This window comes from Paramisgurnus dabryanus, chromosome 14, assembly GCF_030506205.2.
Source record: "Paramisgurnus dabryanus chromosome 14, PD_genome_1.1, whole genome shotgun sequence".
NCBI classification, from domain to species: domain Eukaryota; kingdom Metazoa; phylum Chordata; class Actinopteri; order Cypriniformes; family Cobitidae; genus Paramisgurnus; species Paramisgurnus dabryanus.
This window is the reverse complement of record NC_133350.1, coordinates 28807303-28834358: the sequence shown is the minus strand read 5'-3', so window position 1 is coordinate 28834358 and position 27056 is coordinate 28807303. Positions and strand designations below refer to the sequence as shown.

General features: G+C 37.3%; 1 protein-coding gene across 1 annotated transcript in view; it reads left to right on the top strand.

Moving 5' to 3' along the window:
• The window catches only part of ttll7 (tubulin tyrosine ligase-like family, member 7), a 129359-nt gene that overhangs the window by 52533 nt on the left and 49770 nt on the right, over positions 1 to 27056 (top strand). Inside the window, exons 10-12 of the mRNA XM_065241906.2 lie at positions 12456 to 12550; positions 22610 to 22757; positions 24287 to 24360. Of these exons, the coding sequence (XP_065097978.1) occupies positions 12456 to 12550; positions 22610 to 22757; positions 24287 to 24360 (317 nt within the window). The remainder of the gene's footprint in view (positions 1 to 12455; positions 12551 to 22609; positions 22758 to 24286; positions 24361 to 27056) is intronic.

The following is a 27056-nucleotide window of genomic DNA, read 5'->3' as shown; positions in this document are numbered from 1 at the left end:
CTCTCAGATTCCAGTTTATTTAAAAAAAATCAACCCTTACGACTGGTGTTGTGGTCCAGGGTCACAAATGTTTAAATGTACAGTAAAATGCGTGAAGCTGGTTATATTCTAGATCTTTTTTTACATGGATGGACCAAAAGTATGTTTTTTCCCTCTGTCTCTTGGGTTTAACCTCATTGCCAAGACTGCGCCTGCAATAAGGACAACTTAAGAAAAAAACAAATCGACTTTATTTTGCATTTCGAGCTAATGGAGGTTTTGTCCTTGACACTGTTGGTTTTCTGACTGGCATTAGAGAAGCAGCGAGCATCCAGAGACAAGCGTTGTCACGTGTGTGTCAAGCACAGGTTAAGCAGAGCTTTAAGAGCTCATCTGTCGATCTGCTCGTCTATTCACTTCATTTTCTACCCGTCTGTCTTTCTTAACATCACAATTTTTAGGAAACGTCTTTTCTTTTAGCAGCCGTCCATCGTTTTACTGCCAGGCCTGAGTTTTGAGATGAAATGTGCAGCTTTTTGGACGTTAGACAACTACAAGTAATATAGGCTCAAAATGTGTGAGCGCTTTCTGGTGCAATTAAAATTTTTATTTGTTTGTTTGAAATTGCAAGTTTTGTTGATCCAAAATTTGAGTTTGATTACCTGTTTGCTTGGCAAATGACAACAAGGGGCGTGTCCTGGAGACCTGCCAACAACTTGGTCAACGTCCGCAAACTACGTCTCACAGCCAAACACACGCGAGAAGTGACAAGGAAACAACGCGAGGTCGTGCGTGCGAGACCGGAGTGACACTGCGGATTATTATTAAAAATGGTAGCCCCCAAGTAGCTTGCCATAACTGCATGTGCGCTCATTTGTAGCGAAAAGAAAAAGAAGCCAACCAAATCCATGCTTGCTGATATTATGGGCTGTAACTTCATAACTCCTCCCCGAACTTCCTGCTGCCCTGTATGTTGCTCTCTCATTGGCTGTAGGACATCGCCAATGTCATTTTCAGTCAAAACACATTTCACACTGCATGATTTTGAATCGCTGACAGGTCCAGATATTTAGCATGCCAAATGGCGATTCTCTCAGATCGCGTTTTTGATAATTCACACTGTTTGATTGTCACTCGCGTGCACGAGCACCGATTTGCCTGTGATTTTCGGGCATTTGTCAGCGATTTCTCAAAACCTGTCGGTGAGTCAAAATCAGGGCTAAAATCGTGCAGTCTAAACTCGGCATAAGTGAACTCCTGTAAGCATTGCATTGTGGGCGAATCTTTCAAACATGCTAATGAGCGTCACATTTCATGTGTCAGAGGTATTCAAGCCAATCACAACGTACAGATTAGTTGGCCAATCAGGGGCGCAGAGCTTTTCAGATTGATGAGTTTGTACAAAATCAATGTGTTTGAGGAAAGCAGTATATCTGGAGCTACAAAAATGTACGGTATGTGGAAAATAATAAGTTTTTTAACCATAAACCACGCAAACAGATTGTATTATACTAAATACACAAAATAATGTTGTTTTTTAGCAATGAAATAGGTGCACTTTTAACAAATCAAATTGCAAGAGCATTTGGTTTGCGATACACTTACTGGTGTCTAGTTTGAGTATTACTACCATGGGGATTCTTGTTGCAAGCGACTGCAGAACTATTTAAGTTATACAAGGTAATGTTAAACCTTAAACCTCTTGTCATCAAAAACTAAAAACCCAAAAACATTTGTTTGTGCTTTTTTGAAACATATTTTACATTCACTTACTAAAGGCTTCAATTTTTAAGCGATGGGAAATTGGTTTTGCGCATTAAGAATTTATGCATGAAACAGAATTTCCAAACCCCCAACTTCATTAAGATTTCTCATAGGATGATCATAAATTATGCAACACGTGCATCATAATATCAGATGTTTGCTTTGCCATATATGTGTCTCTTTTTATTTTCAGTGGGCTTCAAAAGTCTGAGTCAACCTTGAAAATCTGAAATTCAAGAGGTTGTTTTAACCTGGAAATTGCCAAAATACCAAAGAAACCAAAGAATTAAGTTAATGTTAAAAATTAATTTAACACTAACTAACTTATGTTACTGTGTGATTTGGAGTCCATTGGAGCACACAAGCTGATCTTTGGGACATCAGGTGTTGCACAAACCTGTGGCATCCATGCCAGCTCGAGTTAATTCATTTTCATTTCTCAATTCAACTCTTTACACAAATTGTTATGCTGATAATATAATTTGCACTGAAAAGTTGTATTAAATTAGAAAAATGCGAAAGCATTTTCGCTAGTGGTCTCCGACACGTCTAGCACATTCTCTGTTGGGTTAATTTGATTTTCCCAGCGTACACTTGCCGTCACACTTCTCAATTAGATTTTTCTGCCCTTAATGAAGTCATAAAAGCTGCATTTCGGTTTGTAGAAACTCTAGATGGCAGTGTTGCCCTGTGAGCTCCTTCTTCAGATTTATTAAAAAATGATTAACGTGATGTATTCATCTGTCTGTCTATATCTGAACAAAACTAAATTATGTTGCTCTTTTCCATGAGACTGCAGTAAAAAAGCCAAGTCGAATCTCTTAAAAAATGCTGCAGCATGCTCTGAATTTTTTTTCTTTATTTTAGGCACTGTGTCAGTCAGTGTGTGGCTTCGGGAGTCTTTGCTAAGGGGGGTCAGGTCGCCGACCGGCCCTTAACAGGCACAGAAACGCTGATTGGGTTTCGCTGCTGGATTTGGCCTCTCCAAATGCGACAAAAGAACAAAACAGTGATTGATAAGGATGTGAAATGCGATCCGCATGTCTCTTTCCGCAGCTGCCCCATTAGCAGAGCCCGTATCAGTGTTCCTGAGTGTTCAGGCCACTGTGAATTTGTCCAAGTGTTGTTTTGTTTATACTGATGTTGTTGTACTGCATGCATGGGATGGTACATTCAGTATTTCTGTATAAAGCATTGCAACTACAGTATAAAGATTATACATTTTAATGTATTATTTCGTTACATATTTATAATAAGGAAAACGGTTTGAAATGAATGTAAAAGTAAATATTATGCATCGCAGATACCATTCCCTTACCATGTCTTGGATTTCTGCCATTGATACAACTTTGAGGTAAAAGTTACTTTTCTTTTCCTATCTTGATATTTAGAGACATTTATACTAATAGAGTCCCTAAAAACCTGATACAGCTACATAGGCTCAGCCAATTACATGGGTTTTGCGTAAGGTTATCTCTCTGCTCAACCAGTTGCAGACAGGGATATATAAAAAAAAATAATGGTGCTTCACAATGCCATCAAAGACCCAGTTTTATTTGACTTGTTCAAAAACAACAACTCAAAAACAAAAAATTAAAGGAATAGTCAATTTAAAAAAATAATAATAATAAATCCGGATAATTTACTCACCACAATGTCATCCAAAATGTTGATGTCTTTCTTTTTTCAGTCAAGAAGAAATTATGTTTTTTTAAGGAAAACATTTCAGGAATTTTCTCATTTTAATGGACTTTAATGGACCCCAACACTTAACAGTTTTTTTCAACGGAGTTTCAAAGGACTCTAAACGATCCCAAACAAGGCATCAGTGTCTTATCCAGCGAAACAATTGTTATTTTTGACAAGAAAAATACAAAATATACATTTTTAAAACACAACTTCTTTGTCTATCTCCAGTCCTGTGACACACCAGCGCAACCTCGCGCAATATGTCATCCCGTCAAGAGGTCACGGATGACGTATGCTAAACTACGCCCCAGTGTTTGCAAGTGTGGAGAAAGAGGGCCGTTCCGACGTTGTTGTATGTCAAATATACAAATTAATGTCTTTGTGTCAGTTTATTGTTTAAAATGGTACGCAAATGTGCGTTTCATAAATGTAACACATGACCTTTCTATGTCATTACGCAATTACGTAAGGCCGCGCTGGTGCGTCACAGGACCGGAGATAGACAGGAAGTTGTTGTTTAAAAGTGCATATTTTTACTTTTTCTTTTCAAAAATGACAATCGTTTTGCTAGATAAGACCCTTATGCCTCGTTTGGGATCGTTTGGAGTCCTTTGAAACTGCAATTTTAAACTGCATTAAAACGTGTTGGGGTCCATTATTAAAATGAGAAAAATCCTGGAATGTTTTCCTCAAAAAACATAATTTCTTCTCGATATGGTGGTGAGTAAATTATCTGGATTTTTTTTTTAAAGAAAATTGACCAATCCTTTAAATGTGTCACACCTGAGATTCTTGTGATTCGAATGATGTAAACCCCTTTAACTCATTCCCCGCCAGGCATTTTTTTGTAAAAGTTTCCCGCAGCATTTTTTGTAATTTTCACAAAAGTTTCACAAAATGCCTTCCAGAAAAATTTTCTTCAAAAAATATATAAACATACAAATATATCAAATATAAGAACAGACTCTCTGCTTTCAAACAAACAATAAACAAACAAACAAAATGGGGAAAAAAAACTTTCATTCTATCTAGATTTTTTTCTCTGCTTATAAAATCTTAAATATGGGTATTTTTCTTAAAAAAAAAAAAAAAAATATATATATATATATATATATATATATATATATATATATATATATATATCAGAATGATTGTCAAAACATACACAGAGTTTAAAATTAGTAATTAACATTTTGGCTTCAGTTTTTTCATAAATTGAGCATCTAGAAGATAATCGCTGTATTGCAGATAAACATAAAATTTTATAAGAAATATGTTTTTTTTTTTTTTAAGAAAATGATTTCTCTTAATTGACGAGATAACTTGTCAATGGCGGGGAAAGAGATATGATATAATCAACACAGCGGTACAATTAGAATCTTTTGTGGCATTTTTTATCCTTTTTAGGAATGCTAAGGGTTAACATCCAAAAAAATTTTTTTTTTTTTTAAATAAAATAAAAAGGTTCTTTGTAGTAAATAAAGGTTCCTTAGATTATAAAAGTGTATGAAAGAAATGGTTCTTCTGAGAATCTTGGGCTGATTTTTTTCTTCTTCTATGGCATCACATTGAATAACCTTTTTGCGTTATTTAAAACATTCTAAAAGAGAAGAGAAGCATCTTACTTACATTTTATAGGAGACACATTTATTATATATATATATATATATATATATATATATATATATATATATATATATATATATATATATATATATATATATATATATATATATATATATATATATATATATATGTTTCTGTAATTAAGATGATTCATCAATGTTTAAATCCAAAATGTGTATTTTTGCCAAAAGTTAACCAAAAAGAAAAAAAAAACATAAATTTTGTAGATGGCTTTGATTCTGATCTGGGCTGAAAAAAACAACAGACTGCAGATTCATTTATCTCGGCACAACTGGACTTCCTAGCTTGACCCAACTACATCTTCACCCCTAGTCTAAAAACACAATGGAGGTGTGTAAATATAACAACATGTAACAACTTTTGATAGCTGTGAGGAGCTTTTGTAAAACCGACTTGTGTCAGAACGATTATTTTCAAAAGAGGCTGAATTATTAAGAATAAAAACATCTAATATCTTAAATCTGCAGGACTCCTGCGTGGTAGATCTTGATGAGGAGTCTTTGTTGCTTTGTGCAGTGGGCCATCTGCGGGGCATCTGCCCAGCGAGGGGTAACGTGGCCCGGCCAGGAGAGCTGAGAAAGCGCGAGCCGGATCAGCTACCGCTGCTACGGTTACTGCTGCTAAGGTTACGACTGGTACAGTAAATTCATTGATTTAGTTCACCGTCAGTCACCTCTCCTGTCGCACCTCCCTCCGACGCTCAGTTGTGATGTAAATATTATCTTACGGTCCTCTCCTAAGCGATCACCTTTCTTAGAGAGATTAACATCCGAGCGGGGCAGCTCTATTAAGAGCCCAGCGAGGGGCTGCTACGGCTGCTGTCATTTCTCTCCGCGGTTGCCATCTTTCTCAAACCGTTTTGCCGTGCTGACACAGAAACACTAATGTTGTGTGTCTTACCCGCAGTAATGTGCAAACCTAGACCCAAAACCAATTTTTGCCATATCGGAGCTGGCAGCAGTGAGCGAATGCCTCTGGTGTTTATTTGTTGAGTGTCACGGATGGAATACAAAAAAGCATATTATTGTCTGAGGTGAAATCTTTCAGTGTGCAGACATAAGCAGGATATTTACTTGTTGATAAATGTTGTCAGTATGTTAAAGGAATGGTTCCCTTTTTCGGTATAACACTACATATGTATTTAGCAGAATATAGACGTGACCAGGGGCCGATAGGTCCAACAAGGACATTAAAGAGCCCCCATTATGTTGCTAAAAAGAACATTATTTTGTGTATTTGGTGTAATTCAATGTGTTCACGTGGTTTAACTCTTTCCCCGCCAGCGTTTAAAAAAAAAGTTGCCAGCCAGCGCCAGCATATTTTATGATTTTCACAAAAGTTTAGTGCCTTCCAGAACATTTTCTTCTTTAAATATATAAACATACAATATATCAAATGAAAGAACAGAGACCCTCTGCTTTAAAAAAAAATCCTACCTTAATTTGTTTGTCTTTTTATCATATCTCTCAAATATGGGTAGGTTTCTTCAAAAATACCAAATCTCTGTTTGAGCAATCCTCAAAACATACACAGAGTTTGAGCTGTTTGCCCTAAGGGAATACTTCCGGGTTTTATAAGTTGGGTAAGAGTGCCACCTGATGGATAATAGCATAAATACAAATTGACGGAAAAAATCGTCAATGGCGGGGAAGAGTTAATGTTAAAAACACTACAAAGCTCATCGGTCTGATGAAACGCTGTGTACACGATTGACCAGCTAACCAGTGCCCTGTTATTGCCTGAATACCTCAAGCGTGTTCCGAAAATGTTACCATATTTGCAAGATCAGCTCCCAACAGGAGATAATATTGTCTGGAAAATGCAGATGACCAAGCTGGTCAATAAATTTTTCCATTGCGGCTTGAGAAGAACGTAACAGATTGGTAAGGTAAGGATACGAAAACATAAAACCATGTCTGCATTTGTGGTCGTCAAAACTACAAACAACAAGCGGTAATCTACACTGCTCAAAACTTGCATTTGAATCATGGTTAAGTCTAGGGGTGTGCGATATGACGATATTTGATCGTGAACGATTAAAATGTCTCCACGATCCACTTTTTTGAAACCTGGTGGATAATAGCGGTATTGCGGAAAGACGGAAATCTCGTCATTGGCGGGGAAGTGTTTTCTCTTAATTGACGAGATATCTCGTCAATGGCGGGGAAAGTGTTAAATGGGAGCATTAGTATGGCTGTATGAAGGCTGAGTATTGGCAAAATAGGCTTTAAAAAACAACATAAAAAAGAACCGTGATAAAATCGTGAAATCGTGATTTTGCCTAAACCAATCCCGTGATATGATATTTTCCCCATATTGCCTACCCCTAGTTTAGTCAGTAGCAAATTCTTTAAATATGAAAACATAGACTGTATTACCACTATATTAACTAATATCTAATTAATACTGAATTCTCTATTGTACTCTCTTGTATAGTGCTCTTGTACTCTTTAACCAGAAATTAACCTAAGAAATAACACCATCTCATAATCACTGCATTGTCTTGTCGAAAATCATCATTAGCCAACAAACTTACCCGGCATTAAATATACAGATGTTCATGTTTTCAGTCTCCGTTTCCTTTACTACTTACTATGCGTATGACTCGTATGTTTTTACTTACATGTTGTTATATATAAATATATTACTTATTTTGTGTTTCCAGCAATGGCAAATCTTGCACACAACAATAAAACTACAATGAAAGATGGGAACAAAGCAGCGTAATAAATATATTTTTAGGAAATAGATTTTAGAACAAACATAAAAGCAGTAGCCTATAAGGGAAAAAGCATGAAAATTATAAAATACATGTTAATTTATATTCTATACATTTAACCACCATGGGCGCTTGTAAAACTACGGTGTTAAATGCAATGCAGTCAAAAATTTGGGTGCACCTAACTTTTGTGCTGGTGCACCTAAAGTTAGGCACACCAGTGCAACCAGTGTAAAAAGTAAGTGTCCTGCACACTTAAGGGGGTCAAACACCAGACAAGAAGTGCAGTGTGGCGTAAGTGTCTAGGACAACTCTCGTACACCGGATGTGTACATTAAATAGCGCTAGGTTAGTCAGATAACGTCTACTTCAAAATGCAAAATATGCGTTAGCAGCCAATGTTAATCACTGACGATTTGGGACAAATATTATGTTATTTAATGTTAAACTATGTGAGTGGTGCTCTGTGGCGCGACAGGGATTTGAGCAGTGTCCAGAGTCACAGCGGACAGTTGCCGACAGCCACCTCCAGGCCGTGCCGGTGTGCGTACATTCATAGAAAATAATGTGTTCTGTTTTTAGATTCATGGGGCGAAGCGACCCAGCGCTGTGCTTCTCCTCCAGTGTGCGACCCCCTTTACACACCAAAAGAAATGTAAAATCACTAAACGGATAATAGTGGCTCTTTAAAGCTCCAAATGATGTTGTTTGAAGCCATAGGACAGTTGCTTGCAAGAAACAAAACAAAGGTTAAGTTGAAGATATGTAAGGGATAATGTAGAGGCAGCCGGTAGTTATTGGGAAATAAGCCCCGACAGTGTGATCAGGACCCGACGCGAAGCGGAGGGTCTTGTATCACACTGAAGGGGCTTATTTCCCAATAACTACCGGCTGCCTCTACATTATCCCGCTTATTACACGGCTACTTGCCACATAAGAAAAAAAAACTGGACATGAATATGAATTTGAAACATTTTATTGGCATATTTGTTTTAAATTAACATGTTTATCCTTCCGCCAAACTTTGCACAGATGCATAAAATGATCGTAATACCTTATTAAGATCCTCTGCTTCATACTTGTCTGTCTCCATTTTTTCTCTTTTAGCCAGTCTTTGAGAAGTTTTAATGCCCATTCTGTATTTTTTTGTGTGTTGGCTTCGTAGCTGTCATGCTCTATTTTGTCAAGTTCAGTCTCAGTAAGCTCTCTGTGTCTTGTCGTGGTTGTCGAGTGTTTGTCACAAGATGGCGCCAAACAGACAGTAATCTTTATTGATCTTTATTGGCGCGGAGCGATTTTACTCATGCAAGTAGTCTGGCTATGCGTTATTATTTTGGAGCGGTTATTATTTGAAAAGAACGAACCTGCAAATGTCTCAACTGACCAATCAGAATCAAGCATTCCAGAGAGCCGTGTAATAAATGAATTTATTGTATTCCTGAAGCTCACCTAGCAGTACATTAACAGCACAAAAGGTAATGGGTTATATTCCAGTATGCTTTTTCAAGATATAATAAACGCAGCATTTTTAAAAGTATGCAAGAAATTTTAATGAATTTTGTATTGTTATTATATATATTATTGTCTGGCCTCCCATCATTGTGATGTCCAGCCGATGTCTGACCAGTGACCACCGACCACTTCCTTTTAATTTCTGAATCTTATAATATAGTATTTTTTAAATATTTAGCTCTCCATATATCGTTTTTTTTTACTGGATCACGTAAGTCTGCAATGTGACAACCAACCACTTCCTTTTATTTACATTTTTAAAATTTTTATTTCCCATAAAATTTGATATTATAATATTTAATATATAGTATATTTTCTATAGGAACAGCTAAGTCTAGCTCTCTCTCAGTGTTTTTTTCCCATGGACTTTTTCCCCAATGGGTTTTTCTCCCCTTGAAAGTCAGCTGACATTAGTTAACTTAGAACTTTCTTCGTACATTATTATACTAGTATGGTTTAATCTTAGCCCCTACTTTTGTTGTCCTCTGATTTTTTTTGTGTGTTTTCTGTTGTTTTTATTCATGTAAAGCTGCTTTGGAACAATTAAACAATCGTAAAAAGTAGGGCTGTAACGATTTATCGTGCAAACGCGCGTTTTCTCAATGAATGAATTTGAATGAATTACAGTGAAATGCTGCCACATCCAAAAGCCAGGGGGCGCTCTCGTGGAGAAACGCCACTTGTGCCACAGAAGAAGTAGCATTACAAACACTGGCTGTTTCTCAATATGCGTTCTTCAGCGATTTTGCGTCCTTGTGTCCTCGCTCTACGTAATCATTAACAGTGGAAGTTCAATTCCAATTCTCATGAACGCGAGTACAGAGGACGCGTGAAAATATCCGGATGAGTTCTGATATCGAGGATGCATCGAGTGCAGACTTGTGCGTTGAAATCTGGGGAGTTCACGTGACCAGCAGGAAGATCGCACACATCTCAGTTCTCACAAGTGCGTTCTGTGTTCACGCGACCTTCTGAGTTCGTTTTTCCAAGGTCGCCTGGCAAGACCAGTCTCCACGAGAACGCAAGTCCGTTCTTTGCATTCTTAGAATTGAGAAACAGCCACTATTCCAGGAAATGTCTATAGGGATATTTATATCGCCGTTCTTCAGATTGCTTCAGGTATTTTTATGATAATGAAGAATATTCTGAATGATTGTATTTAACGAGTGTTGCTTTTTTAAATACACGTTATACACGACTCTGACTCATAATGATTTTAGATTGATAACGGACTTCTTACTGACCAAAACCCACACGCACAAGCTGCGCATGAAACACAGAATCTCGATGCAGCGATGCAGATTCGATTTTAGACAGGCCTTTTTAATGGGACACGCGATATATCGTTACAGCCCTAGTAAAAAGCGTTATATAAAAATAATTGAATTGAAGAGATGTTAGAGACGTTCGTGAATGATGGTCTGTTATTGTGGCAAAATCTCCACACCCTTAAAGGAATAGTCTACCCTTTTGCCATATTAAACTACAGTATTACCTCAACCTAGACGAATTAATACATACCTATCTTTTTTCAATGCGTGCACTGTACAGCGCGTTGTGAATGTGTTAGCATTTAGCCTACCCCCATTCATTCCTATGGTACCAAAAAAAAAGGTTTTATTTTGTGGCACCATACTTACTGGTATAACTCCTCATGTAACAGTCTTTAAATAGGGAAAACACGGAAGTGTTTGGTGGCTTCCCTGTTTGGTACCATAGGAATGAATGGGGCTAGGCTAAATGCTAACACATTCACGACGCACTGTACAGTGCACACATTGAAAAGAGATAGATATGTATTAATTCGTCTAAGTTGAGGTAATAACATAGTTTAATATGGCAAAAGAGTAGACTATTCCTTTAAGATTGATGCGGCACAAAGCGTAACGTGATTGGTTGCTTTACATGTCAGTTATATTGCCTCTTGGTTCCTAGACCGTCAATATGACCCATTTAGCTACGCAAGACTAGCTGTTACTCAACTATGGGTTAAAACACCCAACTGTTGGGTTTGTCCATATTTGACTCAATTATAGGTTGACACAACCCAGTGTTTTTTAGACAGTATAGTATACACCACCCCATATATGCTGCAAAATCTATGCAAAAGTTTTGGTCAACTTCAGAAATCTTGCAGCATTAAGTAGTGAAGTTTATCATATATCCATATGACTGAACATCACCATAAATCACAGTGGTTGTGCAGATATAACAGGCTGGACTCATTTCCTCTGCTGTTTTTTAGATCCACTGAGAAAATGACTCTGGCATCTGATGAATTAGCTGGTGTTGGCAGCAATGCGACAGATTATACTAATGCACAGCAAGATGTACTATTGCTCAATTATATCTAATTAACTGCTTAAATGACTCTGAATGGTTACAAATGGTAGAATTCAAACAATGTAAACCACAATGCAAAAGATTTGGTTTTCATGTGTTGAGACTGTGCTATTATACCAGCCTAAACGAATCAAAGGATGCTGATCTGATACGTCACAGTGCGTGCAGGGATACAAAGCACAAGCGCTGGTTATTGAAAGTACTCTCACTGTATTAGTGAAGTTACTGGTGATTCGTATCATACCCTGCTGTCATGCCTCCAGAGTTTAATAGATTCCCAACGCAAGATAAGAAAGAATCTCGCCCATCAAGTTATGACGTCTATCAGCATCACTACTGGCAGTTCAATATACAGTAATGGACTGCTTGGTTTGTTGCCTGATTGATTGCTGTGAGATTTCTTTGTTCCGTTCAGACATAATTAAAAGACCACGGCAGATGTTTTTGTCATATAGGAGATCATGCATAGCGCTGACCAATGGCAAGCCAGAAAACTGCTGGGGTTTAATTGTAAACAGGATTGTTTGAGAGTGAAAAGAATCGCATCTCTCATGAAGTCAGCTGGACGCGTCTTTCCTCTTAAATATTTGCACGCATCCCACTGTTTTCAACATCAACGGCAACTGTGGTTTTTGAGACTGAACCAGAACTAGTTGATGCCAAGCTCAGTAATGCGATGCAGAAACTGTTTCCAATGTCTGTTCTCAGCGCCCCTCGCAGATTTCTTCGGGTTTTAATTTAGAATTTGAAAAAGAAAACAATATGTGAGCAAAAACATCTCTCTCTGTTTTTCTCTTTGCAGATCAATCGTGCTCCAAGTTTTGGGACCGATCAAAAGATCGATTACGATGTGAAGAAGGGAGTTTTGCAGAACGCCCTGAAACTGCTCAACATCAGGTATAAAGCAGCACTTTTCTCCAGAGTCTCATTAGCAACAGGAATGAAAGAGTTAATCAGAAACCTCACTCTTCAATGTCTTCAGTGTTTTTAAAAGTATTGATTCCTTTATCTCAACTCTAGAGTAATCTGAAACTCTTATTGAGACTCTCAATGCACTTATTGCTACTGTTTGGTCCTGTAGTCACAGATTTCAATTTAGATATTAATATTGATATTGTGATACAATCGTTTTGGTCGATCTGATCACAAGCAGATGACGCTAAATGCAGGTGTAAACGGGGTGTAAAACGTTTTGAGCTTATCCACTTTGGATCACATTCAGAGGTAGTCGAGAATGAGGTAGACTGGATTGCTTTTGTGGTGTAGATGCTCGTGTGGCTAAAGCAGCCACAAAGCCATCATTAAAGGGCACCTATTATGGCCTTTTTACAAGATGTAATGTCTCTGTGAAGTTTCAGCTCAAAATACAGCACAGATCATTTATTATAACATGTCCAAAATGCACCCCTTTTTGGCTTGGAGCAAAAACATGCTGTTTTGTGTCTGTACCTTTAAATGCAAATGAGCTACAGCTCCTCACTTCCTTACAAACAGACAGTTAGCGCTTTCAGTTAAAATAGATCTGAATAATACAGTCTGAGACAATAGTATCTAGTGGACAGAGTACAACTCACTTAGGGTGGAAACTATGGTAATGCAGGACTGTAAGTGGGCGGGGATTTATCAATGTGACCTCACATTGATAAGAGAATCAAAACGGCATGTCTAATGAGACAGTTTTGGGTTAAATGGGGATTATAAAACAGGGAGCTGGTGGATTTGATTCATTGTAGGGTGGTTGTATTTACACACTGCCAACGCACATTGGGCTCTATCATACACCTGATGCAATGCGCAACGCAAGTGTCTTTTGCTAGTTTCAACCCAGCGCAATTATCATCTTCACATTTAGCGTCACTTTGTTTAAATATCAAATGCATTTGCGCCCAATTTTGCGCCATGGGCATTCTGGTCTGAAAACGAGGTGTGTTCAGGCGCATTGTTGGCGTGTTGCTATTTTGAGGCAACTATAATAGACTTCACCATCTACCAACAAAAACCTGCTCAAAAGTTAATAGCGCAATATTGTTTTTGTTATTAAGTAAACACATTATGCGCCTATAAACGGGACGACAACACGCGTTTGCTTATCACATGGATGCGCAGCAGCACAAAAACGTTCTAAAATATGTAAAATCATAGGATTAAAACATAAAACATTATTATTATTATTGAGTCTCTTGGACATAAAAGAGGATCGATTATGAGACGTTAGAAGGCTTAAAGTGCAGTAGCCTGGTAAGTTATTTAATATTTTGCTTTAAACTAATGCAAATATTGTATTTATTTTTTTATTTTTTATTTTAAATGCTATTCCACGGATTTATTGTATATGATGACTTTGTACCTGTGGATATGATGAGATGAGAACTGTTTTAAAGTAATGCTTTTTAAAGCACTCATGGCGCTGTCCGCATGCTGAAGGCTCTCCACATGTTTGTAAATTCTTTATCTCTTGTTTTTTTTACAACAAAAAAAAGAGGTTTTTTAGAGTACAAACCTTTTCTTGCATATATGTATTTTTTTTTTGAAAATAGCACACACCATGAAGGCTTTCCATTCATTTACAGCAATTAAAAGCCTGCTAATTTTACTTCCATGACTAAAAGAAAACAAATTTTTAAGGTTTTAATACCAAAAAATAAGTTCAATACAAATAAAAACAATGCAAATGTTTTATATCAAACTTAAACTAGTGGTCTTCTTCCTCCGCTTAATTTTTCAGTTTACAAATTCCGCCATCTAAATTGGAAAATCGGCATGGCGCCAGCGCAACTGGCTTTTAAAGAGGATGAGAGATAAGACTCTCATTGGTTTATCGCATGTTACGCCCAAAACACACCCATTACTCATTACTGGAATAAGAACAACCCTTTTAGGCTGTGCGCTTGGCGCACAAACTACTTCTCCCGTCGTTAAATTAGCAAAAGTGGCATTGGACATGCCCGTTTAGACAATGCACTTGGATTGTTAAAATAGGGCCTATTATGTACCTTGTAAAAGTGGATTTTGCATAATAGGTGCCCTTTAATAAAACTAAAGCTGCTGCTTTTCGCATTTTATTCTTGTTTCATTTTGCAGAGTATGCAAGCTTATTTGATTAATTGTTTTGACATATCTGAGAACACCCTTACATTTGCATGTACTAAAGTATGTCCAGCATGTTTACTAACAACACAAGCATTGGTACTATCACATAATATTAGTGAGAAACAATTTTAACCCATTATTTCTCCCATTCGTGTTTTAATGACTTGCCCATAGACCATTCCTTTGAAGTAATCAGGACAGAAGTGCTCAAAAGTGGACAAAAGAGACAGATTTAAAACACCAGGTGTGAACGAGAATGTGTCTTTCTTTTCCACTTGTGATCTGATCGACCAAAACGCATTGTAAATGTGCGTTTTGAAATGAATGAACAATATTGAAAAGGACTGCAGGCGTTTTGTTGTTTGCAAGCACATGAACTGGTGATCAAAGAACAAGCGGTGGCTGCTGTGTATTTTTCGATCAAACTTTCATCCGCTCAAATGCCCTTTTTTTCTAAGCACATTGAGTGTTTATTCATGTCACAGACACCCAGAACAAGTGCATACAAACTACAACAAATGTTTTTAACCCTAATGAGAACATATAAATCAATTGTTAGTGATCGCCAACACCACTCTCCTCTATTGTTTCACTTGGGCCTTTCCAAGTTTGTATTTATTGAGAGTGTTGCTTGTGTACATTTGTGTGTGTTTGTCAGCACACAGGGTCAGCATTGATTGATTATTGCAGCCCTGCTCTTCAGAGCCCAGGTTCACCTTTTGTACTAAATATACCAGAGTGGTCATACAATAGTGCTACTAGAAACAAACTTTCTCCAGCAGCAGATCAGGTTTCAAGGATGCATTGCTGCTAGGCCTGTGCGTTATGCATATATTGTATGTGGTATATAATCTTCCAAAGTTTTGCTCAGTCTTTTTTTATTTTGTTCCACGTTTTAGAATAATAAAAATTACGACATAACATAATTATAATTAAAAGGGGAGATTTCACATTTTTTTAAGATGTCAAATAAACCTTTGTGTCCCCAGAGTACATATGTGAGGTTTTAGTTCAAAATATCATATAGATCATTTATTATAGCATGTTAAAAATGCCACTTTGTAGGTGTGAGCAAAAATGTGCCGTTTTTGGGTGTGTCCTTTAAAAATGCAAATGAGTTGATCTCTGCACTAAATGGCAGTGCAGTGGTTGGATAGTGCAGACTAAGGGGCGGGTTTATCTTTCTGAAATCACAAGGGGAGCCAAATTTCAATTACTTATTTTTTCACATGCTTGCAGAGAATGGTTTACCAAAACTAAGTTACTGGGTTGATCTTTTACACATTTTCTAAGTTGATATGTCCCTTTAAGTTAAAATCATCCAAAATAAATGAAACTTTTATCATCTTCAGTGTATTCACCATTTGTCTAGAATTTATAAAAATGTAGGGGAGAATCAGGACGAAAGTAACGCGGGACAAAAGTAACAAAGCGAAAGTCGCGTCATGGGAGGGGCTTCTGCGACTCCGCTGAGACTCTGCTCGCTTCCTGTAATCACGTCACTACTACAGCAAGGTCCTGATTGGTTAACGCGGCGCAGAAATCTGCCAAAGTTCCGATTTTTCAACTCGCTTGTTTCCCGCAGCAACACTCAATTCGCGGGGAACGCGCCTTGCGCGTACTGTTCCGCAGGATGCCAATTCACGTCTTTGCATTGACTTAACATGTAAATCACTCGCGCTTGCCGCCTTTACCACGTCTGGTGTGAACCATGCATTAGAGTTTTTCTAAATTAAAGTATATCAGGTTTAAATGTCAGGAGTTCCTGTTGGTAAAAAAGTAACACTTTTGTCCCACTGCTAATACTGTTGCACTATGTTGAAAATGTATATTTTTCTACTTTGATTTAATTAAATTTTCATAGCGTTCATACTGAATTAAAATAAATGCATCTCAACAATTCAAGTTTGTATTGTCGGGCTGCTTTTGAAACATTTGATTAAACTGAAATTTAAAATGAAATGTGCTGTGTGTTAAAATTATGTATATTTAACCCTCTGGGGTCTAAGGGGTTTTTAGGGCCCTGGGGAAGTTTTGACATGACTGACATTTGTGCTTTTTTCAGTTGCTTGAAAACATATTAATGGCAAAAGTCTCATAACACTGTGTTCATCACAAACTGGGCTACAATATCATATAATCAACATGTATGTACATGTTTGTATTTTTGAGAGAAAAATGTTTATGCGTGGTTTTTGAAAAAGCAAAATTTTTAAGTCACTGATATAACACCACAAAACTCATTCTAAACATGTTTTCCCAAGACTTTTCAAAACAGGATCTAGTAGTCTAGAGTTTTTTCTTCAAAATGATGTGAAAATCATATGGCCTACTCAATTGATTTACAATTTCTAAGACACTTTTGCTTGGGAAAGGCTGTATGCGTGGAGGCGGGAAAGCTCCTGAATAATCAGTGATTGACAGCTGAGAGACAAAAGATTTGAATAATGAGCCACATAATAAGCCTTGTGGGGATGTTCAACAGGAATGTAACTTTCTCTGTAGTAAAACCATGATAAGGTTTACTTTTCAATATAATGTAAACACACACACACATTATATATATATATATATATATATATATATATATATATATATATATATATATATATATTTCTATTGAAATATTTTCTATTAATATCACAAGTATAAGTTACCTTTTAAAAACCATAGTAGCCTAATCATGGTAAAGGTACTGTTTGGCCATCATAAAGTGAACACAGGGTTTGTGTTTGGTTGGCCAGCGAGAGGTTTACTTTTGTGCAGTAAAAAGCTCAAAAGAACAACTGCCTATCGTTGTCTGGACTCCTATTTGTGTTTTTGTAATCATTATAGTAGAAACACAACCAGGGACACGCGTGATAAACTTATCAATGTTTGTTTACAGCCGCCGCCATTACCTCACGTGTTGATCATTAAAGCAGTGAATGTGTGCACACGCGAGTGATCCTGTGTTTAATAAACTTGCTGTGCGGAGATATGCGCTTAGACGCAACTAAATAAGGATTGTACTGTTTGCAATCGCGTATTTTATAAGAATACCAAAAAGCGCGTCGAGTTTCCTGACTCGCGTGTTTGTGTATGTGCGTTCCCGTCGCCTCAGCTGTTTGACGGAAGACAAAGAAAACACTCGCGTCTGGAGATACTGACACACATCCGCAAGTAAATAAGGATTTATATGTCGGACATCGATCCCGTCACACTGACGAAGCACACACACTCGCGTCTGTCTGGAGATTTAGGCGCGAGTAAACAAGTATGTGATGTGTGTAATCGCATCTTTTATAATGATACCACAAAGCGCTTCAAATATGAGGCATTGTGTGTTTGTGTGTGCGTTTGGACGTCGATCGAGTCACACTCGCGTCTGGAGATAACTTTAGTTACAGTCACGAGTAAACAAGTAGATGTCATGTTTCCAGCACTCGGATTAAAACTCAACACAGCAGTGAATGGCTGGCTGCAGAGACGGAATGGAATGTCCATTGACTGTGGGGTTGACTAATGAATATGGATGATCTCTGCTCTTTTCTTCAATGGAGCGGGGCGTGGCTCATTATAGATAATGAAGCAACAGAAGAAAGACGGTACATCTCTCTCTTCTAATACAGTTAACAACGAATTACAATATTTGTTTTCGATTTCACTTACATCTTCCAAAAGCAGACATTCCAAGCATTATGTAGACATTTATCTTTTGTTTATATGACAAATATTCGTTAAGTTACAGTTCATTTTTCTGACGTGTTTCTGAAAGGACTTCACTGAGGGAGAGAGAACAAAACGCGCATCATGTTTATTTTCTTAATTTTGCGAAAAGCACAACATGCTGTTTTTATTAGGAGTGGACAGAAAAAAACTAGACAATTTAACGTTTTAAAGGATGTATAAATCATATCTGTATGTCAAAAATCAGCAGAGTTATCTAAGTCTCTTTGGGGAGTGATCGAAAAATAAAGAGTTTGCGGCGCCCGCGCCGCAGCCGACCCCAGAGTGTTAAACACACACGCATTAGTGATGCACCGATGTATCGGCCGCCGATATTTATCGGCCGATTTTTGATGAATTTGAAACCATCGGCATATTGGCAATAGCACGAGAAAGGCTGATACCGATTGTTTATTAATTAACTGCATAAAGAAATCCATTATATGTAAAAAATGTGTTAATGTTGTTAATAAAATAAATGCTGAATAGCAAAAACCACCTTTGAAGGTTGTCATGCTGTCTTATTATATTTGTTTTAGCTTAATTTGTGCCTCTCTTATTATGTTGGTCAGTTGAATGTTAATTTGATCCAATCCATGTTCAGTAAAAATAAGTTGATGCAGAAATAAACTAGCTAATAGACCAACTGTATAGTATTGTATACAAGTGTTTAATATCGGTATCGGCCAGAAGTTGTCTGTTTAAAATTCCTATCGGTGCATCTCTAACACGCATATATATATAACTATATATATATAACTATATATATATAACTATATATATATATATATATATATATATATATATATATATATATATATATATATATATATATTTATATATATATATATATATATATATATATATATATGTTTTATTTATATATCTTTTTATTTATATACTGTATATTATAGAGAATATTTAAAAATATAAATAAATATAAATACACATACAAATGTTTATGTTTCTTAAATACACACAAGAATGTGTGTGTATTTATCAGGGCTTTGAACCAGAATTATTTCCAATTGGTTCGTTCCAAACAGAAACAGTATTTTAACGTTTCCGGTTTTCGGTTCAACCCTAAAGTTGACGTTCCTGAACCGGTTAGAACAAAAAAATTAAGTTCCCGAACCGGTTAATAACGTTCCATGTCAGCTTTGGGACATAAAAATAAGTAGGCTGATCATTAGGACATAAAACTTAAATTATTAGTCTACATAATTTTTCTTTAAGTCTCTATCTTGTCATCGAACATTAAAAAAGGCTACATTATGTAAGCGGCATAACTGTAATTCTGACATGCCTACATTAGTTGAGTCCACTTAAACACGCACACACACACAGATGGAGGACGAATTCAAACAGCGCTTCGGGAAGAAGGTGCAGCATAAACAGTCGCTCCACATAAAGTGAAACTTGCATTGTTTTTCAGTGCTTTATTCACCAAATGTATTTTAATGGACTACAGTATGAGACACAGTAGCGCAACTCTCTTTCAAATTTATACATCAAGAGTTCTGATCTTTGAAGGGCATAGGGATAATCACATTTGATTGGAGTACGACCGGACACATTCAAACGCATGTGCGTCTGTGCGTACAGAAAATTGTTCACTTTAGCACCTTTTTGTGGTTAAATTGTTTAAAATCACTTAAGTGTTAACATGTGCAAGCCTTTGAAACACGTGCAAATAATCAACTTTCACCCTATTTAAATTTGCGTATAAATCCGCAAATCGCATGCAAGCCGAACCGTGGGTCGTGGTCTGAACGGATCATGTATCAACTGCGATCCGTTACACCACTAATTAGTATAAAAAAAAAAATCTTGAGATACTTGGTAGCCTACAATATTTACCTTTTATGATTGAGCATTAGAGACTTAGGGCCCTATTTTAACGATCTTAGCGCATCGTCTAAAGCGCACGGCGCACGGTCTAAATGGGCGTGTCCGATGCCACTTTTGCTATTTTAACAACGGGAAAAATGGTTTGTGCGCCGAGCCCAGGGTCGAAAAGGGTTGTACATATTTTCCTAATGAGTAATGGGTGTGTTTTGGGCCTAACGTGCAGTAAACCAATGAGAGACTCAGCTATCATCCCCTTTAAAAGCCAGTTGCGCTGTCGCTGTGCGTAATCCCTATTTAGATAACGGACCTTGTAAACTGAAGAACTAAGCGGAGGAAGAAGGCCACCAGTTTAAGAATAATGTTTAAAAAAGTGTTGTTTTCATTTTTATTGAATTTTTTATTATTAAAACCTTTAAAAGCCTTTTTCTTTTTCTTAGTCATAGAAGTACAAATATCAGGCTTTGAATTGCTGTCCTAAATGTATTGATATCTTACATAATCAATGTAATCGCATAAAATGATTAGCAAATATGCAAGAAAAGGTTTGTATTCTAAAAATACAAACAAAAGATAAAGGATTTACAAACGCGCAGAGAGCCGAAGCGTTTCAGCACTAGAACAGCGCGATATTGTCGGGATTTTTTACAAAGCATTATTTAAAATGTTTCTCATCTTACCATATCCACAGGTACAGTGTCATCATGTACAATAAATCTGTAAGATAGCATTTAAAAACGTTTAAAAACAGATGCATTTGTTTAAAGCAAAGCATTTATTTACTTACCAGACTGCAGGTGAAGCAGCTCTTTGTGCCTTCTAACGTCTCATAATCTGTCCTCATTTATGTCCAAGAGACTCAATAATAATCTTTTACATTCAATCCTTTAATCTTTCATATTTAAAAGCGTTTTTGTGCTGCTGCCATTCATGTATGTGATAAGCAAACCCGCGTTGTCCTCCCGTGTATAGGCGCATTTTACTAATGCGCTCTTTAAATAACAAAAAACACATTGCGCCATTGACTTTAGACTTTAGACCAGGTTTTTGTTGGTCAATGGCGTAGTCTATTTTAGTTGCCTCAAAATAGCAACGCGCCAACAATGCGCCTGAACACACCTCGTTTTCAGACCAGAACGCCCATGGGCGCAAAAGGGGGCGCAAATGCATTTGATATTTAAACAACGTGGCGCTTAACGTGAAAATTATAATTGTGCAGGGTGGAAACTAGCAAAAGACACTTGCGTCGCGCATTGCGCCGGGTGTAAGATAGAGCCCTTAGGCTTGAGTAGACTACTGCTGGTGGCAAGCTTCTCATTTTTCCGATGAGTCAACGACACGTGGAAGTGAAGTTTACCGAGTCATATTAGACAGAAATCTTGTCAAAGAACGGAAAAAATAACGGTATTAACCGGTTACCATTATTTTCAATTAACGGTTCTTTTCCGGAACATATGTTTTTGGAAAGTTTCTGGTTTCGTTTCTGTTCCTTGCAAAACATCAAAAGTTAAATAAATTTTTTTTTGCAAAGATAAAACACAAAATATGTTTTCAGTTACATATTCACGAGGTCATAGTCATGTATATTAACTAAAAACAAGTGTAACACAAACATCTATCTTGTTTTGTTGTTTTACTTTTGACCCACCTGTGTGTTACTTTCGTCCCAGCTGACAGGGCTGAAAGTAACAATGCGATACTTATGTTCAAAGTGAAATTATACTGAAGTAGACCATGACCATAGCAAAAATATATCTCCGTCCAAAACATTGTCTTTTAAAATGACGTTTTTCTGAAAAATTTTACTTTTGCCCCTGCTCTCCCCTACTCTTGGTATTTTATCAAAAAGCTTCTTGAGGTTTTATTCTGGGCTCCTACTGTATTTTCCTGCAGTGAATTTGTTGGTCTCTACAGACATTTACTTTGACTCAGCTGATCCAAGACTTTAAAGTTGTCAGAGTTCAGATTTTTCAACGTAGTACCCCACTGAACCAGCAACATATCAAAGACAACTCATGTTTCGTATTTTCAAGAAAGCAATGACTGATGTGTTTTTTGTCACCACCAAGCCCCCCAAAGTCTGAAAGTCGTATTGAAGAAACAAGAGGGTTCCCCAGCGATTCAGGAGCCCGTTGACCCCGAGTCACCATTTACAACAGCAAATTTAAAGGGCCAGTGACCAATGAAATCATGAAGTGCTGAGAGCTGTCAAGTCGAGTGATGTATGGTGTTAGAGTCTGTCAGGATCCAGGCAGGGAGTTTGGGCTATTTTCAGTGCTATTACTTGAGCATTTCTTTCTTTCCTCACAGGGCGAGTGATAAACGCAGAAATCTGGCCCAGCAGAAGGCAGAAGCCCAACGGCGGCTGTACGGTCAGGGATCTATGCGTAAACTGACGGCCGAATCATCTGAATGGGAGAAACAACGTCACTTACTGGAGCGCAGGAGAGAGGAACTGGTGAGACCCATTTAAGCTGTTACAATGTGAAATCTTAAAACGTCATATTTAAGCTTAGCAATTAAAGGGATTTTTTACACAAAGATGAACATTATGTCCTCATTTACTCACCCTCAAGTGGTTCCAAATCTGTATAAACACAAATAAAGATATTGTAACCAAATGATTTTGGGCACCATTGACTTCCATAGCATTATTTTTCCTAATATGGAATTCAAAAGTGCCCCTGATCTGCTTGATTACGATTATTTTTAAAAATATCTTCATTTGTGTTCAGCAAAGCAAAGACATTTGTACAGGTTTGAAACACCATGAGGGCAAGTAAATGATGGCAGAATTTTTATTTTTGGGTGAACTATCCTTTTAATTACACACTGAGCCAAGGCATACACTTAGAAATCTGAGTTTAAATCTGGCCTGTGTTTTTTCTACTTTTTTTAATTGCCCATAAGAAAAGAAACACAACTGACAACTCCATTAAATCTCCTCAGCTATTACAGAGCAGTTTCTGAGAAATATAATTTTCTCTATAAAATAAATAAATAAAAATTACCGAACAACCAGTTAGTTGATTAATGAAATCTACATTTTTTTCAATAATGCTATATTTTCATTACAATATTTGTAACCAGTGCTGTGCTTTAGCTTTAGAAACCATTTAGGAAAGGATCAGAAGACTTCTAGAAGCTTTTATTGAGTTTTGTTACAGAATGCTATTTTTAAACACGCAAACGCCTATTAGCCGACAACTCATTTAGACTAGCCACTTAAAGAAATAGTTCCCCCAAATATTACGCTCTCAGTGGAGTCATCTGGATTACTTTAAAGATGGATGTATGTGCTTTCTGAAACTTTGCCATGTTGACCCCATATAACAAGATAACATGATGGCATTTTAATATTAAATTACTCGTTTGTGTTTAACTGAAGAAAGGAAGTCACATCTGAGATGATATAAGGGTGAGTATTTTCATATTTGGATGAACTATTCCTTTAATAGTTTTTTTGTCCGGTCTTTGATTGGTCTTTCAATCAACTTTTATTATATGAAGAGATGAATGAGTGTGAGATGACTGCAGGTAGGTGGTATTTTCAAAGGGCGAAGCTGCCTGAAGAAGAGCCGTGGGATGGGTGGTCGGGGGCTGAGCGAATATGCCTGTACAAGCATTTAACAGAGATCAGTGACTATAATAGGAGACACCCTGCTGCGGCGCTGCAAAATGACCAGCTGACCTTTCCACAATTATAGTTTTTGATGTATTAAAATGGTACAGTGGGAGTTAAATCTATATGAATTATGAATGGGCCTCCTGTATTAACAAGTGTAGAGAGGAGGCTGTTATTCTCACCCGCTAACTTACAGACTTCATTAAGGTGCCTCGTAAGATGGGAAAGGAGTCATTCGGCGACATTGTTATCCGTTTTGGGTGTCTAAATTGCACCCCGGGATAGCTCTAGCAGAAACACGACTTTGTTTCCTCATTTCTTTGCTTTTCTTTACCACTTATTCACCTGTACTGTGCTTTCAGAAAGAAAGACTGGCTCAAGTCCGCAAGCAGGTCTCCAGGGACGAGCACGAAAAGCGACACCTGGGGAACTACAGGTATGGGGTCTCTTGCTGTTTGTTGTCCTTTAAGACGGCTCGCGGGTTTCTATTGGGTCGGTTTGCGATACCTGCCTATCTTTCTGTGGCTCTTAAACAAGGATGGGATGAGTACAATATGTTGGGAACATAAGGGAATCAGAAACAATTGTCCAGGCCTGACATGTGGCAGATGCTCTTTTTGAGCCGTTTACGAAGGCAGCATTTATCACCTTAAATTGAAAATTTATTGATGTGTCGCCTACTCACCACCATGTCAATCCAAACTCACTTTATCTTCCTTTTTTATTGAACACAAAAGAAGATGTGACGCTGAATGTCAGAGTTTTTTTTCATACAACAAGTAAATGGTGATTTATAATTCAAAGCTACAGTACAAAACAGACAAAGACAGGTTTATAAAGGTAGTTTATGTGACTCAGCACTATTAATAATTCAAAGGCCACTAAGTCCAGTCATTACACTATATAGACAAACATATTGTGATGCCCCTACTAATAAAGATGTTTGGGGCGGCACTGTGCACTATTGCCTCACAGCAAGAAGGTCCCTCGTTCAAGCCATGGATGGTTCAGGGGGCCGTTCTGTGTTGTTTACATGTTTTCACTGTGTTAACATGGGTTTACTCTGGTTACTACAGTACAGTATATGGTTTCCTTCCACAGGCCAAAAACTGTATACATGTTGATCTATAAACACACTGAGGAAAAGAGCAATTTGACATGAATGAAGCCATGCTGTAGATACTGAAATGGTGTTAATAATAAATAAACATGTTATCTGTTTCAGTTATTTCAATCAAAACAAATTTTAATGCTATATCATACACATTTTTGTTACAATTTTTTAAGATTTTTGTTTCCATCTTTGTTGCAACAGTTTTGTAAAGAACTTTTCCTGCGCTGAACTGGCTGTGCCCCTGTGTAAAAATCATTAATGGGTTTGGGTGATGAGTGTTTGGCACAGAGCCTGCAAGTCATAACAAAAGTATTCGGTTGGGTTCAGGTCTGGGCTTTATGCAGACCAGTCAATTTCTTTCACACAAGACTTAATTAATCATTTCTTTTTGAACCTTGCTCTGCACATAGGGACATTGTCAGGTTGGAATAAAAAAGTCCTTCCTGCCCAAACTGTTGCTACTAAATTAGAAACCCATAATTATCTTGAATGTCATTATATGCCATAACATTATGGGCTCTATCTTACACCCGGCGCAATGCGCGACGCAAGTGTCTTTCGCTAGTTTCCACCCTAAATTTCACGTTTAGCGCCGCGTTGTTTAAATAGCAAATGCATTTGCGCCCCCTTTTGCGCCCATGGGCGTTCTGGTCTGAAAACGAGGTGTGTTCAGGCGCATTGTTGGCGCGTGGCTATTTTGAGGCAACTAAAATAGACTACGCCATTGACCAACAAAAACCTGCTCTAAAGTCTAAAGTCAATGGCGCAATGTGTTTTATGTTATTTAAAGAGCGCATTAGTAAAATGCGCCTATACACGAGAGGACAACGCGGGTTTGCCTATCACAAGGTACATGAATAAGCAGCAGCACAAAAACGCTTTTAAATATGAAAGATTAAAGGATTGAATGTAAAAGATTATTATTGAGTCTCTTGGACATAAATGAGGACTAATTATGAGACGTTAGAAGGCACAAAGAGCTGATTCACCTGCAGCCTGGTAAGTAAATAAATGCTTTGCTTTGAACAAATGCGTCTGTTTTTAAATGTTTTTTTTATGCTACCTCACGGATTTATTGTATATGATGACTCTGTACCTGTGGATATGGTGAGATGAAAAACATTTTTAAGTAACGCTTAAAAAAACTCTTTGCTAAAATAAACCGCTGTCCAAAGTGCTGAAACGTGAGGAGAGCCGTTTGTAAATTCTTTATCTCCTGTTTGTTACAAATAAAGTATTTTTAGAGTACAAACCTTATCTTACATACTTGTAAATTATTTTTTTGTGATATTGGATAGCCATACATTTAAAGCAATTACAAGCCTGCTTTTTACTTCCATGACTAAAAGAAAACGGGTTTTAAAGGTTTTAATAAAAAAATTACAATTTCAATACAAGTGAAAAACAACACAATTATTTAACATTAATCTTAAACTGGGGATCTTCTTCCTCCGCTTAGTTTTTGGGCTCTATCTTACACCCGGCGCAATGCAGCGCAATGCGCGACGGAAGTGTCATTTGCTAGTTTCCACCCTGCGCAATTGTAATTTTCACGTTTAGCGCCACGTTGTTTAAATAGCAAATGCATTTGCGCCCCCTTTTGCGCCCATGGGCGTTCTGGTCTGAAAACGAGGTGTGTTCAGGCGCATTGTTGGCGCGTTGCTATTTTGAGGAAACTAAAATAGACTACGCCATTGACCAACAAAAACCTGGTCTAAAGTCAATGGCGCAATGTGTTTTATGTTATTTAAAGAGCGCATTAGTAAAATGCGCCTATAAACGGGGGACAACGCGGGTTTGCTTATCACAAATTACATGAATGCGCAGCAGCACAAAAATGCTTTTAATTGTGAAAGATTAAAGGATTGAATGTAAAAGATTATTATTGAGTCTCTTGGACATAAATGAGGACAGATTATGAGACGTAAGAAGGCATAAAGAGCTGAAGCGCTTCACCTGCAGCCTGGTAAGTAAATAAATGCTTTGCTTTAAACAAATGCATCTGTTTTTAAATGTTT